The sequence below is a fragment of the Dipodomys spectabilis genome, unplaced genomic scaffold, assembly GCF_019054845.1.
Source record: "Dipodomys spectabilis isolate Male_0828 unplaced genomic scaffold, ASM1905484v1 ptg000815l, whole genome shotgun sequence".
Lineage (NCBI taxonomy): Eukaryota > Metazoa > Chordata > Mammalia > Rodentia > Heteromyidae > Dipodomys > Dipodomys spectabilis.
The window spans coordinates 65990-83156 of NW_024871492.1; the positions used below are offsets into that span (position 1 = coordinate 65990).

Below are 17167 nucleotides of genomic sequence, written 5' to 3' on the forward strand. Positions count from 1 at the left end.
TCCACGAATCTTGGCGCCACCGGCCCGGCGCCGCGGCGCTTCCGGGTCGGCCGGGCGGACCAATCGCCGCCGCGCGCCGTGCGGGGGGCGGGGCCGGCGGCGCGGCCTGCAGCAAGGCCGCGGCGGATTGGCCGGGCGCGGGAGCGCGCGCGGCCAGTGGCGCCGGGCCTTGTAGGCGGGGTGCGGCCGGCTGCGTGTTTCCGGAAGACGTGGCGGCCGGCGCTCGCGGGGCTCCCGGCTTCCTCCGCCCCCCGCGCCCGGCGCCCCGCTTCTCCTCGCCCTCGGCTTCGGGGCGTCGCCGCCGCAATCATGATCTCCCTGACGGACACCCAGAGTGAGCGCCGCCCGGGCCGGGGGGGGGGGGGGAAGGGGGGCCGGGGCCGGGGGGGCCGAGCCGGGGTGCGGGGGCAGGGGGGCTCCCGCCGCGGGGACCCCGGGATCCGCCCGGGCCCGGAGCCCCCCCCCCCGCCGTGGGTCCCCTGAACCCAGCCGGATGGTCGAGGGGGCACATGACAGATGTCACGTGCGCTGCGAGCCGGGGTTCATTGGGGGGGCTGGGGGTGGGCAGTGGGGGGGCTGGGGGGAGGGGCAATGGGGTCAATGGGGGGGGCTGGGGGCAGTGGGGGGCTGCGGGTTAGGGCAGTGGGGGGCTGGGGGCGGGGCAATGGGGGTCAGTGGGGGGCTGGGGTGGGGCAGTGGGGGGCTGGGGGCAGGAGAATGGGGGGCAGTGGGGGGGGCTGGGGGGTAAGGCAGTGAGGGGGTTGGTGGGGTCAGTGGGAGACACTGGAGGGGCAGGGCAATGGGGAGCAGTGGGGGGGCTGGGGGCGGGGCAATGGGGGTCAGTGGGGGGCTGGGGGTGGGGCAGTGGGGGCTGGGGGGGCAGTGGAGGGGCGGGCAATGGGGGTCGTTGGGGGTCTGGGAGGAGGGGGCAGTGGGGGGCTGGGGGGGTCAGTGGAGGGGCGGGCAATGGGGGGGTGGTAGGAGGTTGCTCCAATGTGGTGAGTGAATAAATGATCAGTGCCTCCCCCCCAGGGTTGGGGCGCAGTGGCTTTTCCCTTTTGACAATCAAGCACACCCACCCACCACCCCCAGCCCCCCTGGATTTTTGTGGGGTTTGGGGGGTGGTTGGTGGTGGTTGACTTTGTGTGGCTTTTTAATCCACGTTTTCAACAGGGGTTGCGACGTTGAGGAGGAAATGGATGGATGAAGGGAGGGGGCGGGGTCTCTCTCTCTCTCCCCCCCACTTTTCTTTGTCCCCCTCCCCCAGCCAAGAACCAAGAGGATATGTATGGCCTGGTGGCCGCGTCCTGCAGAATTGTGGATGCGGCTGGGCTGATGGCCAGGCCCGTCCAACAGCAGCGCACGTGGCCAGCCATGTCACCAGCCAAACGGTTCTTCCTGCCCTGCAAGGCTGAGGCCCCTTCCCATCCATCCCGGATAGCTAGCTGTCTGTCTGTGCATCCATCCATCCATCCATCTCTTATCTGTCTATCTCTTCATCCATCTCTGTATTTATCTACCTCTTCATCTTTCTCCCTTCTTCTTCCATCAATTTAGCTACCTACCTCTCTTCCCTTTCCTTTTCCCCCTTCCTGTCTTGTTCTTCTTTCTTGCTCTTCCTCAAAGGGTTCCAGTTCCACCAGTCAGATGAGGCGGACAGCGCGTCTCGGTCAGTGTCACCCCAACTTCTTCTACAAGAAGTGAATTTTGGGCTTGGCTATAGCTGTTATTGTGTCCGCATCCCTCCGTCCAGGATTCTCTGCGCCTTGTTCCATTTCTTTCCTTCTTTCTTTTGGTTGGTTGTGGAGCTTGAACTCAGGGTCTGGGGTGCTGGCCCTGAACCTCTTCGTGCTCAGGGCTGGCGCTCTACCACTTGAGCTACAGCACCACTTCGGGTTTCGGAGTGGTTCGTTGAAGGTAAGAGTCTCATGGGGACTTTTCTGCCCTGGCTGGCTTCAAACCACGATCCTCCCATCTCAGCCTCCTGAGTAGTTAGGATGACAGGTGTGGGCCTCTGGCACCCGGCTGGGCCTTTCATTTCTAAGTTAGCATTACAGTGTTTCCTTTTCTTTCAATAGGACATTGCCATTTTTCTACTCCTTTGTGGTGATCTTAAGGATTACTTGTCTTTTCTTGTTTTGTGAGTCTGTGTGGGTCCTGTGGCCTGAACTCAGGGCCTGGGCGCTGTCCCTGAGGTTTTTTTTGTTGTTGTTGTTCAAGGCTGGTGCACTACCACTTGAGTCAGAGCTCCACTTTGGGCTTTTTGCCAGTTCATTGGAGATAAAAGTCTCACTGGGATGGCATCAAACCATGATGCTCAGATCTCAGCCTCCTGAGTAGCTGGGATGGCAGGCGTGAGTGGCATGCACGCATTTATTTATTTACTTATTTTCTGATCTATCATTTCTGGCAATTGAATGGAAGCATACTCATGCTTTTTGCCATGTGCTTCCATATAAATCAGTCTGCTTAATTATTTTATGAGCCTTGCAAACCCGATAAATTGAGCTGCAAAAGAAACTCAATACATCATCATAAGAAAAGTGGCAGAAATCAGGCTTGCTCCTACTTCTGCTGTTAAAAATGTCTGTGCTGCTAGGCGCCGGTGGCTCATGCCTGTCATCCTATCTACTCAGGAGGCTGAGATCTGAGGATCAAGGTTCAAACCCAGCCAGGGCAAAAAAGTCTGTAAGACTCTTATCTCCAATAAGCCACCAGAAAATCCGGAAGTGGCGCTGTGGCTCAAGTGGTAGAGTGCTCCCCTTGAGCTGAAGAGCTGAGGGACAGCGCCCAGGCCCAGAGTTCAAGCCACAGGACTGATTTAAAAAAAAAATAATGGTCTGTGCTTTTCACTGTACCCCACTAGCATCCAAGAAGACACGTGATTAAGCCTGAGATCTTGGGGGAATCTGAGGGCAGTGTGAGGTTGAAAAATAGGATTTAGCCTGTGCACAAAGATTCTCTGGAATTGAAGACTTACAAGGATGAGTGTGTTGATTCACATCCTTCCAAAGTCCAAGAGCAAAGCCAAGCACCATGGCTCCCGCCTGTCATCCCAGCGACACAGGAGGCTGAGGTCTGGAGGATCGTGATTCAAAGCCAGCCGGGGCAGGGAAAGTCCGGGAGACTCTGATCTCCAACGAACCACCAAAGAGCCAGCAGTGGGGGTGTGGCGCAAGCGGTAGAGCATGAGCTTTGGGAAGCACCCAGGCCCTGAGTTCCAGCCCCAGGACCAGAACTAAAGAAAGTGAGACACTTTGACTAGAGTAGCATAAGCAAAGAAGGTCTGGTGTCACTCCGCTGTAGATGGAACTGCGAAGCAATTCGTGAGGAACCAGCCTTCATTCTGCTGACTTGCAAGAGGTGGGGGCGTGGCTAGGCGCTGCTGGGGGCGTGGCCAGGCCCTGCCCAAGGCCAGAGCATTGTGTAAGGGAATTCTGTAATGGCACCATCCCCCTGTATAAAAGAAACAAGAAGAAAAGCCAAGATTCATTCCAGAGCGTGAGCCGGGTGGAGGTGTTTTCCACGTGTCTTAAGTTGCTACTGCATTTTGTCGTGGTGAAAAACATTCTACCTTGGTACTTATTGCATTGGTGTCTAGTTGATTTCTATTTATTTATTTCATTTGTTGTGACTACCGTTATTCCTAGGGTTTGAACTCGGCCGCCTGTTAGCTTTTTGACTTGAAAAACAGCTCCACTTTCTGTCTTTGTGGTGGTTCATTGGAGATAAGAGTCTCAAAGACTTTCCTGCGCAGGCTGGCCTCGAACCTCGGTCCTCAGATCTCAGCCTCCTGCGTAGCTGGGATGACAGGTGTGAGCCACCAGCGCCTGGCTATCACAGATCTTAATCAGTGTCCTGTTGGAGTTCACCTGCAATTTGGGAGATCTGGTTCCTTGTGTCTGCCAGAGGAAAACTTTTCTGAGCTTACAGGGATGAGCACGAAGCTCATCTTTTTCTGCTTCCCTAACCACAGAACTTAACATTGCAGAAATTGGCATGGGCCTCACCGGGTTTGGAGTTTTCTTCCTGTTCTTTGGGATGATTCTCTTCTTTGACAAAGCCCTATTGGCCATCGGAAATGTGAGTGTCTCGATGTATTTATTTCATCTCAATTTATAAGGAAGTTTTGGGGGTGAGATGTGTGTTTAGTTGATTTTTGGTACTTGGGGCTTGGACACCATCCCTAAACTTTTCTCCACAAGGCTGGCACTCTTCCACTTGATCCACAGCTCCCTTTTTGGCTTTTTGGTGCTTTATTGAAGATAAGAGTCTCAAGGACTTTTCCTGCCCAGGCTGGTTTCAAACCCCGGTCCTCAGATCTCAGACTCCTGGATAGCTACGATGACAGGAGTAAGCCACTGGTCCCTGGCTCATAAGATTAAGTTTTACCTCCACATTTTACCCTCTGTCCAATTTGGGAGAAATGACTCACTGTGACTCACGCATAATTACTTTGACATCGTTTCTCTCTCTCGCTCTCTCTCAGTGAGGAGCCAAACCTGTCAGCAGCTTAGATAGAAGATAAACACTTAAGCTTTAATTCCTTAACTATGTCAGGTATTTGTAATGTGTTCAAGGGAAGCAGACTCTAAGTAGGACTTCCCAAATGAATGACCTGATTGATAGTGCTTGCCCGATCAAAAAAAGCAGTATTGTGGTTTTCACCCTGTGAATAGTATTGTCATTCCTGCAGCTAGTACAGGAAGAGAAAGGAAAAGTAAAATGGCTGTAATTAAAACAAGTTTTATTAAAAATTAAGTATTCTGGTAAGTTCCAGAATTCTCTGACTGTAAACTTCTGAGATGTCAGATTGGATTGAACTGGATAAAATAAACAGGGTGTGTTTGTGCACATGTGTGTGTGTGTGTGTGTGTGTGCGCACGTGTGTGTGTGTGCGCACGTGTGTGTGTGTGCGCACGTGTGTGTGCACGTGCGCGCGTGCTCATGTCAGTACTGGGATTCTAACTCAGGGCCACCCAGCCTCTGTGGCCTTCCCACAAACTTTTCTGCCCAGGCTGGCTTCCAACTGCAATCCTCGGATCTCAGCCTCCTGAGTAGCTGGGATGACAGGCGTGCGCTGTGGGTGCCCAACAGACACACAGAGATTTTCATTAGTCGCCAGGACTTGCACACAGACAGGAGGTCGTGGAGAAAATAGGAGTGTTTGGAAATCGCTGGGTGTGTTGTTATTTCTCCAGCCACCAGGCTCGTGGGACTCATGAAACCATCATCTTCCAGGCTTTGCATTCTTCCTTCCACTGTCCTCCTAGCTGGACTGCCTCTCCCCTGTCCACAGACACTCCCAAGGCTCATGGCAAACACATGGGAGCCAGCCAGGCACCGGCGGCTCACACCTGTAATCCCAGTTACTCAGCAGGCTGAGATCTGCAGATCACAGTTGGAAGCCCGCCCAGGCGGGAAAGTCCAGGGAACTCTGAGCTCCAGTCAGACACCAAAAAGCCAGAAGTGGAGTTGTGGCTCAAGTGGTAGAGCACTAACCTTGGGCAAAAATGCCAAGCGAGAGTATGTGAGACTCTTGAGTTCAAGCCCCAACACTGGCACAAGAATGGATGGATGGGTGGATGGATGTTGGGTGAGTGAATAGCTGGGTAGATGGAGGGATTGGTGCATGGATGGATAGATGGGTGGGTGGATAGATGCATGCATGCATGCATGCATGCATGGACGGATGGATGGATGGATGGATGGATGGATGGGGGAGTTGATGGATGGATGAGTTGGTGGGTGGATGAGTTGGTGGATGGATGAGTTGGTGGGTGGATGAGTTGGTGGGTGGATGAGTTGGTGGGTGGATGGGTGGATGGATGGATGGATGGATGGACAGATGGATGGATGGACAGATGGATGGATGGATGGATGGGGGAGTTGATGGATGGATGAGTTGGTTGGTGGATGGATGGATGGATAAAATTCCAACAGATTCACTCCCTTTACGTACATTCATGGCTGTGCCCTCTCATATTTATGCAGTATGTATAGACTACTCTTTTCCTGTGTTGTTGTTTTCTCTCTTTCCCAGGTTTTATTTGTGGCTGGTTTGGCTTTTGTCATTGGTTTAGAGAGAACGTTCAGATTCTTCTTCCAGAAACATAAAATGAAAGCCACGGGCTTTTTCCTGGGCGGTGTGCTTGTGGTCCTGGTCGGCTGGCCTTTGATAGGAATGATCTTCGAAATCTATGGATTCTTTCTTTTATTCAGGTGAGGTGGCCACTTTCTTTCCCGGTAGGAAGCGAGCCTGTCAGGCAACTCCTGCACAGGTGCCCGTGTTCACCGTATTCCGGTGCTCTTCTGTTTGGGTTGAGTCTTCTTTTATGTCTGTTCTTGTTATTGTAAAGGTGATGTACAGAGGGGTTACTGTTTCCTAAGTCAGGTAATGAGGACATTTCTTTTGGGACAGTGTAATCCCTGCGCTCATTCTCTCCCTTCTCTTCTTATAATTGGAGATCCGTCAATTATAAAAATGTTTGCAGAATATAGATATAGACTATTTGATATAGACTGCTTTAGGAAGGGTATAAACTGCCCTTGTATTTTCAGTGCAGTAAAGTGCATTTTGTTGGCATTTTTAATACACTGATTTTGGTGTTTCTAATAACTGGAGGGAGAGAGTGGAATGACAGAATAAGTAGACAGGTCGTTAGATGGTAGATGGAGTAGATAGACTGATAGCTGGATGAATAAGATAGGTAGACGGGTAATAAATGACTAAATTCATGCATTGATAGGGAAAGGTAGATTTCAGTGTAAATATCTGGCACTTTACCATTACAGACTGTCCATCGCAGTGTCATTAGTGTCTACACACAGTGGAAAAGTCAGTATTGCACACACTAGCCAATTTTGTGGAGTTCACGTTTGGAAAGAGCTAGTTAGTAAGTAAATAGCATGGAAAAGAGAAAATACTTGCAAGTATAGTTGGTCTGCATTGTTTATTCAAGAGGTGCATATCCCTCTTCTCCTCTACCCATGACTCTGAATTTTCCCTGAGATACAGAAGAGAAAGAATTAAATGCTAAATCGGCTCTCAAGAATCTCAAATCTCAAGCCAGGCCCCAGTGCGCCATGCCTGTAATCCTAGCTGCTCCGGAGGCCGAGATCTAAGGATCCAGATGTAAAACCAGCCTGGGCAGGAAAATCCATGAGATTCTTATCACCAATTAATTAGCCACCAAAAAGCCAGAAGAAGAGCTGTGGCTCAAGTGGTAGAATGCCAGCCTTGAGAAGAAGGGGAAAAAAATCCTTTTGAATTTAATACTACTAGAAAATCATAAGAGACCTGTTTCTTTTTTTAAAAAAATGTTGCTTTCTTTATTTGACTTTATTTTGATCCATTGATTTTGCCTTTCCACAGATTCATATTCTTAATTGTACCATTCAAATATTTTCACTCTGTGTACTTAGTTTTAAGACCCAGGAAAAGTTCATCTCCTATGCATTGGCTTTATTTTTATCTTATTTATTTTTGAAACTCAAGATACTCAGAAGTACCAGGGCTTGAACTCAGGGCCTGGGCGCTGTACCTTAGCTTTTTCCCTGAAGGCTGGTGCTCTACCACTTGAGCCACGGCTCCATGCCAACTTTTTTGGTGGTTTATTGCAGATAAGCATGTCAAGGACTTTCCTGCCCAGGCTGGCTCTGAACTGTGATCCTCGGATCTCAGCCTCCTGAGTAGCTAGGATTATAGGCAGGAGCCACCGACATCCAACAGATCTTTCTCTTCAACTTGCTTTGAAGCCTTGCCGAGTGTTAATAACTTTTTCCATGTTTTCTTTCCCATCTCCCAGGGGTTTCTTTCCAGTGGTGATTGGCTTTATTAGAAGAGTACCAGTTCTTGGGTCTCTCTTAAATCTGCCTGGAATTAGATCAGTAAGTAACCACATCTTCAGCCGTCGATTTTAAACCACCCAAAAAGAAAAACAGCGCCACGCTTTTTCACTTGTAGAAATTGGAGCCATCAACAGATGGTAGATTCCAGAACGTTTCCATTCTGATATAAAAGATTGCATCTCTGGGCTCAAAGTGACGGTGACTAGCAGACAAGAATCACTGCTTCTGCTTATCAAACCTGAAATAGTCCCTCATTGTATCCCTTTTTTACTACTCTTGTCTATTTTTTAATGTTGACTCAAATCGCCAGCAGTAGCTGCCTCTAAGGGTAGAGGCTACAGTATTAAAAATAAGAGGTACCTGTCAGCCCAGCTACTCAGGAGGCTGAGATCTGAGGATCACAGTTCAAAGCCAGCCAGGGCAGGAAAGCCCATGAGACTCTGATCTCCACTAAACCACCAGAAAACCAGAAGTGGAGCTGTGGCTCAAGTGGTAGAGCACCAGCCTTGAGTGAAAGAGTTCAGGGACAGCACTCAGGCCCTGAGTTCAAGTCCCACAGTCTACCAAAAGAATAATAACCAGAGCAAAAGAGGACTGGAAGCGTGTCTCTAGTGGTTGAGCTCCTGCCTAGCAAGCATGAGTCCCTGAGTTTGCACTGTAGTACCATGAAAAAAAAAAAGAAAGAAAATGAACTAAACTGGGCTAGGCTCATTGGGTTACATCCTGAATTTACTTGCATTCATCTCCAGACGCCCATAGTAGTAATGTTTGTTGATGTTCACAAAGACTTTGGGGTTTGTTGAAATCTGTAGTCATCGACATTAGAAGAATCTTGCTTAAAACAATGTATCTTGATATCATTACTTCATTATAATCAGTGCCTGAGTAAAAAAGACTGAAAGGGAAAAAAGAAAAGAAATTTTTGAACAGAGCGCTGGTGGCTCATTCCTGTCATCCCAGCTACTCGGGAGGCTGAGATCTGAGGATTAAGATTCAGAGCCAGCCCAGGCAGGAAAGTCCATGAGACTCCGATCTCCAGTGAACCACCAAAAAGCTGGAAGTGGAGCTGTGGCTCAAGTGATCAAAAGACAGCCTTGAACCAAAAAAACAAAACAAATTCAGGTTTGGGCGCTGGTGGCTCCCGCCTGTCATCCCAGCTTCTCAGGAGGCTGAGATCTGAGGATCGCAGTTTGAAGCCAGCCTGGGAAGGAAAGTCCATGAGACTCTCATTTCCAATGAACCACCAGAAAAGTGGGAATGGTGCTGTGGCTCAAGTGGTAGAGCGCCAGCCTTAAGTGAAAGAGCTCAGGCCCTGAGTTCAAGTCCCAAGACTGGCACGCGCACACACACACACACACACACACACACACACATACAAGATTGTAACTGTGGGTCTTGTAACCCAGTGTGTTTAATATCGCTACTATAATTATATCATGGCACTCAGACTGCTAAGAAAAATGAAATTTCTCTTTTTGTGGTAGGGAAGGGGCAGAAAGAGTAACAAGTCAATCCCCTGAATGTGTGTGCAAGTGAATATCTAATCTAGTACAAATGTATGTTTGCAACATGTAAATGTATTTTAATGCCATGCCATTTAGTGTAAAGTCCGAATATGCATTTAAAAATGATCTTCCTTAGTCAGTAGCTGCTGTTAACTGTTGAACTTTAACGGAGTGAAATCTGTTTGTTCAAAGACAGCATAGGCCAAGAAGAGACAGCACTTGATGGTCAGTTGAAATATCTTACTGGGCTCATTAATGCATGAGTGGCTGACATTTCAATTTTGTTTTATTTATTTTTTTGTTAAGCTAACGATGTTGACTTCATTATAATCAGTGTCCATTTTATTTATTGTGTTGCATTGGTTTTTGGGTTTTTTGTTTTTGTTTTTTTTTGTCATGTTGCACTCTTAAATTCATCCGTATACCGTGTCATGCAAAGACAACTTTTTTAGAACAAAATGTTTTGTAGACATGTACGTTGGGAAGATGGCAGTAAGTAGTACCTAATTTAACCGTTGTCAGTCATCCAAACTTTCCACGAACCTTCTTGTAAAGCTGGATTTTTTTTCTTAAAGCAACCTTTTTATGGAGTTGAATCGTGTGAGCCTGCAATCTCTAGGGGGTCTCTAATGCTGCTTTTCTTCTTGCAGTTTGTAGATAAAATGGGAGAAAGCAACAATATGGTGTAAACACACCCAAGAAGACTCGTTTAAAATATTGTGTTATTTATAAAAACAAACAACAAAAACACAACAGCCCTTTGAAGAATCTTCAGCACAAAGTTGATGACAGGAAATAGCTTGTCACGTGCTGTCTGGAAGTTTCGAAACTACCAAGCACCAAGGAGGAGCCACCTTCTAATCAAGTGATCTTAAGAACTTCAGCTGGGGCAGGGCGGAGTGAAGTCTGTTACGACTTTCTAGAACTTTCCACAAGCTGCGAAACACAACCATCCATCAACAATTGATGGCTCCTGTTACTTTTGATGTTCTTTTCGTACTATTATTTGGGTTTTGCTGTTGTTGTTTTTAAGATTCAAGAGCATCATAGGAAGGTTTTTGTTGTTGTTGTTTTGGTCTTTTTTCTTTTAATGTCCGATGTGTTGGGGAAAAAAAAAAACGTTTCCCTGTGCGCTGAGTCTCTTAACCAAGGGAGAGCGTTGGTGGCATCATTTTCAAGGAAAACCTACTTTTGCTATCAAAATCCCTTTTTTTTTCCTCTCAGAAACCAGGTTAAAATAAAAACTGTGGTTCTGTATATTAATGTTCTCAAACCAGCAAAAAAAAAAAAAAAATCCAATCTTTGCTGGAACACCTTAGAGTCATTGGTTAGTAGGTTTTGGGGAGGGGTGGGGATTTTGTTCCTGAATTAGAGCTATCTCAGTTATAACCATATTATTTGTATGTATCATCATCCCACCGAAGCCAAAAGCATTCTAGAACATGCTATTGTCTGTTACACCCTTGTTTGACTGAAGATGCTAAGTGATGTGGAAAGCAAATGGTTTTCCACGTCTTGCTGTCATTTCTCGTCTTTTGTTTTTCTTCTTTAATCTGTTGCTTCCAAAATCCAACAATAGCCCAGCAATCGTAATTCAATCAGTTGCCCAAATTAATTGCTGCCCTTATCAAATTAAATGCCTAAATTAAAATAACGTGGATGGTTAAGATTGGTACCATGTTCTAGAACTTAACAACTGTTTTCAGAGGTCTGTCTGTGTAATCTTGAGTTTTTCCCTCATGATCAGCATTTTCCTGTACAAATAGCTCACTGTCCACACGAGTTAGTGAAGAAAATACCAAATTCTCATGTTGAAGTTAAAAGTGGCTATGGTTTCTTCAAAACATCATACTCAGAAGAAAAAAAAAAAAAACTTAGAGTTTCATTTAATTTCTTCCTCCATCATTGATGGACGATAATAAGGATTTGCTTAATTGGACAGTGGTAGATTTAGTGGCAGATTTCAGAGTACATTTTAACAGCCACATTTTCACTAATTGCTTTACCCCTAACGATGGCACTATTTATTTTTTTATTTAACCCTCGCAAAGTTTTGACTGCAGGAGAAAAATAACATCCCAGTGGAAGGCTGTGATGTTTATTTGCCAACAGGTCTGCACAACGTTAGCGTAGCGTTTGTTACTGGTAGTTGCATTGGATGCATTTCTGCATCTTACCCGTGAAGCATTGGTGTGCATTGTAAAGGTTCATTCTCGTGGATTTTCCTGGTGTGGTTGGTTCTTGCGATTTGATTTCATGATGGAATTGGTGAGGAAAAAAAAAGATGGAATAAATGGAGACTCCTACCTCAATTGAAATGGAATACAGATGGAAGGCTGTGTCGGACGGTCTTCAAAAGGTCATTGCGTTACTTGGAGAGTGTCAAATTCAATCGCGTTTGAGCACTGACTTCGACAGATGTGCGTGGCCCGTGTTTCCAGAGCAACATCTGTTGGCGATGGAAAAGCCATAGCATCGGGCTCCACTACACTGTACAAGCCTCCTCTCCTACCGTCTTACCGCAGAAAAACATGGCTGGACTTAAAAAGATCTGATCGTTTCTAGTCCTTATGAAGACCCACAAAGGGGCAGGTGCATGGCGAATTCCATGTGCGTTGGGCCACACAGCTATCCCTGTTTACTATTGCTGTTGTTGAGAGACCAGGATTCGAACTCAGTACCTGACGTTTTTTTTTTTTTGCTCCACTGGCTGGCGCTCTACCACGTGAGCCACGCCCTCCCTCCCCGTGTGTTTCTTAACTCAGAATCTTAGTGAGACTCTTTTTATTTTTTAAAAACCCATTTCCCCTTCCTGTCAGGATTGTCCCTTCCCAAATCGACCCCATTTGAGTTTGTGGCAAAAAACAAACAAACATATATTTGGATTCTTTCAAGATGGAAGAAAAGGTCTAACGCTACTTTAGCCTGAAGAGTTTGTTTCTTTCTTTCTTTTTTTTTTTTTGCCCTTATCAATTGTTATTCCTGAAATACTGCTGCTTTACAAAAAAAAACAAGTCTCACAGTCAGATGATAAATAATAACAATTGAATATTGTAAATACATTTTGTCTTACCTCTCAATAAAAGGGTACTTTTCTATGAACCACGAGTCCAAGGGTATCTTCATTGTAACAGCCTAAACATTTAGCGCGGGTTTTTTTTGCTTTCAAAATTAGCCATATGAACCCAGTGCCAATCATCCCAGCTACTCGGGAGGCTGAGATCTGACGACTGTGGTTCGAAGCCAGCCCAGGCAGGAAAATCCATGAGACTTATCTCCAGTGAGCCACCAGAAAAACCAGAAGTGGTGCCGTGGCTCAAGTGGTAGAGCACCAGCCTTGAGTGAAAGAGGCCTTGAATTCAGGCCCCTGGGATTATAGACATACACTACCATGCTCAACCCATTCCCAGACTGAATGCAGTCCTCTAGACAAAAAAGGTTTCTGAGAAGCTGAAGTGCTCATAAATTTGAAAACACACATGTATATACTTTTTGTTTTGCTTTGTTTGGTGCTGATCCTTGAACTCAAGGCCCGGGCGCTGTCTCTGAACCACTAGTGCTCTATCACTTGATCTACAGCTCTCCTTCGAACCACAATCCTCAGATCTCCAGCCTCCTCCGTCGCTAGGATTGTCATCAGTATGAGCCATCGACACCCAGCTTAAAAGCATTTTTCAAAGGTTCCTTTTTCTAGCCAATTCTATTATTGGGGGGGAAAACACCCGACTACGATCTCAGTATTTGGTTGAACATTTTCCGACTGTTTCCTGAGAGATAGTGCTTCATGCCGAAGACACGTGGGAATAAAGGGGGTGTGGGGGGTCCATTCGTGAAGCTGTTAAGACTGCTTTCCTTGTCATTCTCAGCCTGATTTCTAATCGCTCCTCGGGCATTGGGCCGCAAATAGTGGTAGAATCATTCGCATTTTCTTTTGTTCCCCATCAACAGCTTTTTCATAGAGTTGGGGATGGTGGCGCAGGCCTTTAATTCCACCTGCAGATGTTGAGGTTAGCGAGGACCCTGATTCCAGGCAGAACGTGGATGAGATCCCACGCACGCACACATCTCCATGAATTAGCCAGGCATAGAATTAGACACCTGTAGTCCCAGATACAGGAAGAGTAAAGGGTCACAGGATTCCCAGTTGGTCCAGACTAACTGCTGGGAAAAATATATATATATTATATATATTATACATATATATAATATATATTATATAAATTATAAATATATGTATAAATATATACATATATTATTACATAAATTAAATATTACACATAAATGTATATGTATATAAATTATATGTATATATTTATATAGAATATTTACATTTATATAACATATATATATTCTAAGACCTCATCCAAAAACTGAGCTTGTAAAAGTCTTGAAGTCACGGCCTAAGACATTGCTCTTCACCTTGAACTCCATTACTGCCAAAAATTAAATGAATTTTAAAAAACAAAACAAAAAAAACGTTAAGACTTCGACTGTGTGATTGATTTGTGTTTTCAGGAGATATTTTTGGACAGAAAAAAAAAAGATCAACTTTGGAAATCTCGAGATTGGGTTACTTTGGCAATTCTGTTTGTATGTGTTCAACAGATAGTTTGGGGGATACATTTTTGGGGGTTGTTTTTTTTTGTATACTTAGTATTGCCTATGGATTTTCTTTCTTTCTCTCTCTTTCTTTCTTTCTTTCTTTGTCAGTCATAGGTCTTGAACTCAGGGCCTGGGCGCTGTCCCTCAGCTTTTTAGCTCAAGGCTGGTGCTCTACCACCTGAGCCACAGCGCCACTTCCGGTTTTCCAGTGGTTCATTGGAGATCAGAGTCTCACAGACTTTCCTGCCCAGGCTGGCTTTGAACTGTGATCCTCAGATCTCAGCCTCCTGAGCAGCTGGAATGACAGGCATGAGCCACCAGTGCCCGGCCCACAGCCATTTTTGTTTTTTGTTTTTGTTTTTTTGGGGGGTCCAGTCATGGGACCTGAACTCTGGGCCTGGGTGCTGTCCCTCAGCTCTTCAGCTCAAGGCTAGCGCTCTACCACTGGAGCCACAGCGCCACTTCCGGCTTTTTTCTTTTTGCTTATGTGGTGCTGAGGAATGGAACCCAGGGCCTCAGGCATGCAAGGCAAGCGCTCTACCACTGAGCCACCTGCCCAGCCCTCACAGCCATTTTTGTATGGAGAAGTCAGTGACCGGCTTTCTAAGCTTCAAGCAGCAAAAACTGTGATCATGAGCACTGGTTACAAAATTGAAAAGTCAGAGGTCAATGTAGAAAGTTCTGGACAAGCTGATGGCTCACACCTGTAAATCCTGGCCACTCACCAGGAAGCTGAGATCTGCAGGCTCACAATTTGGGCATCAAATTGTCCATGAGAGTCTTAACCTCCAATGAACCAGCCAAAAGCCAGAAGTGGTGCTGTGGCTCAAGTGGTAGAGCACCAGCCTTGAGTAGAAGAGCTCAGGGACAGCGCCCAGGCCCTGAGTTCAAGTCCTGCAACTGATACTCCCCAACCCTACCCCACTCCCCCCAAAAAAAAAACTGTTGGGGGCCAATGGCCTTGGGAATGAAAGGAATCGTTTTAGAATGAACATTCTGGAAGGTTATTTTTGGTCAGAGTACAATATTGATGACATGTCACCAGCCCTTCGCCCCATCTGTGTGAATGAGAGCGGGAAATAAATGGCAGCTTTGACCTAAAACATCTTGTGAATTCAGCGGCGAGACGGTGATGAACCACGCTCGTTAGCTTTGCTCTATGGCTGAAAACGCAAACCGTGTAATATGGCTGACTCATCTTCCTGTGCCTCTCGCTGAAATCAATACGAGGTTTTGGAAAAGAGGCTAAAGTACTTCACTTAGATGATCTAGACCTTGAGTCTCCCACGTTACTGCGTTTTCAACATGAGTCCTTTTATTTTAGATTTTTTATGTGCTGATCCTGGGGCTTGAACTCAGGGCCTGGGCGCTGTCCCTGAGCTGCTTTGGCTCAAGGCTAGCACTTGAGCCACAGTGCCACGTCCAGCTTTTTCTCAGTGGTTCATGGGAGATCAGAGTCTCAGGGACTTGCCTGCCCAGGCTGGCCTTGAACTGCGATCCTCAGATCTCAGCCTCCTGAGTCGCTGGGATGTAAGGCGTGCCCCTGGCACTATAAACTACGTTCCATATTCCATTTTCATTTACTGCCAGCGCCCCAACTGTCACGTTCGACTCTGGAGAACCCACGTTCTAACCGTTAGTGCTTCCTCGCCACACATCAAATCCAGTCACCGAAGAGAGATTCTTGAGATTATTTTTCTCATACAAATATCCCCCATTCATCCACAGGTACTGGTAATATATATATATATATATATACACACACACATATATGTTATATATACATATGTGTAACATATATATGTATATATGTATGTGTATATATGTTTATATACATATATATGTATATGTATATACATATATGTGTTGCCAGTATATATTTATATCAGTGTGTATATATATATATATACACATATACATACAGATATACATATACATACATATATACATATGCATACATATATACGCCAGTAATTGTGGATGATGGGCTGTATTTGTGTGTGTATATATACACCTTTATCTATAAATATATATAATAAATGTATATATAAGTATGTGTATATAGACCAGTATATATATATATATATATATACCTGTGTGTGTTGAATAAGCTTTATTATCTTTACTTGTGCAAAGGAGGTGTGTCAATACAATGCATCTAGACCAGTGTGCCCCTTCACGGCCCCCCTTCCTTTCCTTCATTTGGGGTCGATCCCATGAGTAACGGTGCTCATTTCTACCTCACATCCACATCCAGCCCTTCGTTTCTCACCAGCTGGCTGTAAGTCATCATTTTGGGGGCTTATGTTATAGATACTAACCCTTTTCTTGTCCATTCTTATTCAGAACTCTGTCTCCTGTGGGTTCCCAGAGCCTGACTCCTCATCTTCAAAGAGCTTCTAGCTCTTTCTACGTTTGGCCTTTTTGGGGTTTTTTTTCCAGCCAAGAAGAAACCTGAAAGACTAAACTCCTACGTGAGACCCGTTCTTGAAGCATCCCTCTGACTTTGACTCTCCCTGAACGTGGCCCATGCCAGGTTTATTTAATTGAAACGATTTAACCCAAATTAGTTTCGTTTAAATAAGCTACTACTAAGTTTAAATACTTTCATTCGTTAATTTAAGTAAACACTGGCTGGCTGGGCGCTGGTGCTCAGGCCTGGCATCCCAGCTACTCAGGAGGCTGAGATCTGAGGATCATGGTTCAAAGCCAGCCTGGGCAAGAAAGTCTGGGAGACTCTGATCTCCAATGAACCACCAGGAAACCAGAAGTGGTACTGTGGCTCTACGTGGTAGAGCACTCAACTTGAGTCAAAGAAGCTCAGGGACAGCGCCCAGGCCCTGAGTTCAAGCCCCACAACCAACAAAAAGAAAAAAAAAATGAATTAGTATTGAATGAAATAGTAATAAAACTACTAACTCAGAGGCTGGATGTCGGACACAAAGTTAGTTATTCCCAGGCTTCGGATTGTAAGGATCAGGAACTGCATAACACACAATCGCGATCAGTGTTTAATAGCATCGTAAAGAAAACGTGTGCTGTGTCTTTTGGACCTCTTCTTTTTCCCCGTTGAGCATTTCTAAGCACAGCCCTGGTTGTCTGAATCCCTCGCTGTGTTTCTTGAACAGAGCATGCGATAAAACACGTGTGCGATCAGTGCAGAGATGTTTGCGAAACGAGGGAACAACGGGTAACACCTCCCCTAACCT

The 17167-nt window shown here is 46.0% G+C and overlaps 1 protein-coding gene across 1 annotated transcript; it reads left to right on the forward strand.

Annotated features, from left to right (window-relative positions):
* The first annotated feature begins 210 nt into the window (after positions 1-210).
* On the forward strand, positions 211-12455 carry Golt1b (golgi transport 1B). The gene is made up of 5 exons (XM_042673386.1): positions 211-334; positions 3992-4083; positions 6044-6222; positions 7809-7890; positions 10007-12455. Exons 1-5 carry the CDS (start codon positions 310-312, stop codon positions 10043-10045), a joined length of 417 nt encoding a protein of 138 aa, XP_042529320.1. The 5' UTR covers positions 211-309; the 3' UTR covers positions 10046-12455.
* The last annotated feature ends 4712 nt before the right edge of the window (positions 12456-17167 follow it).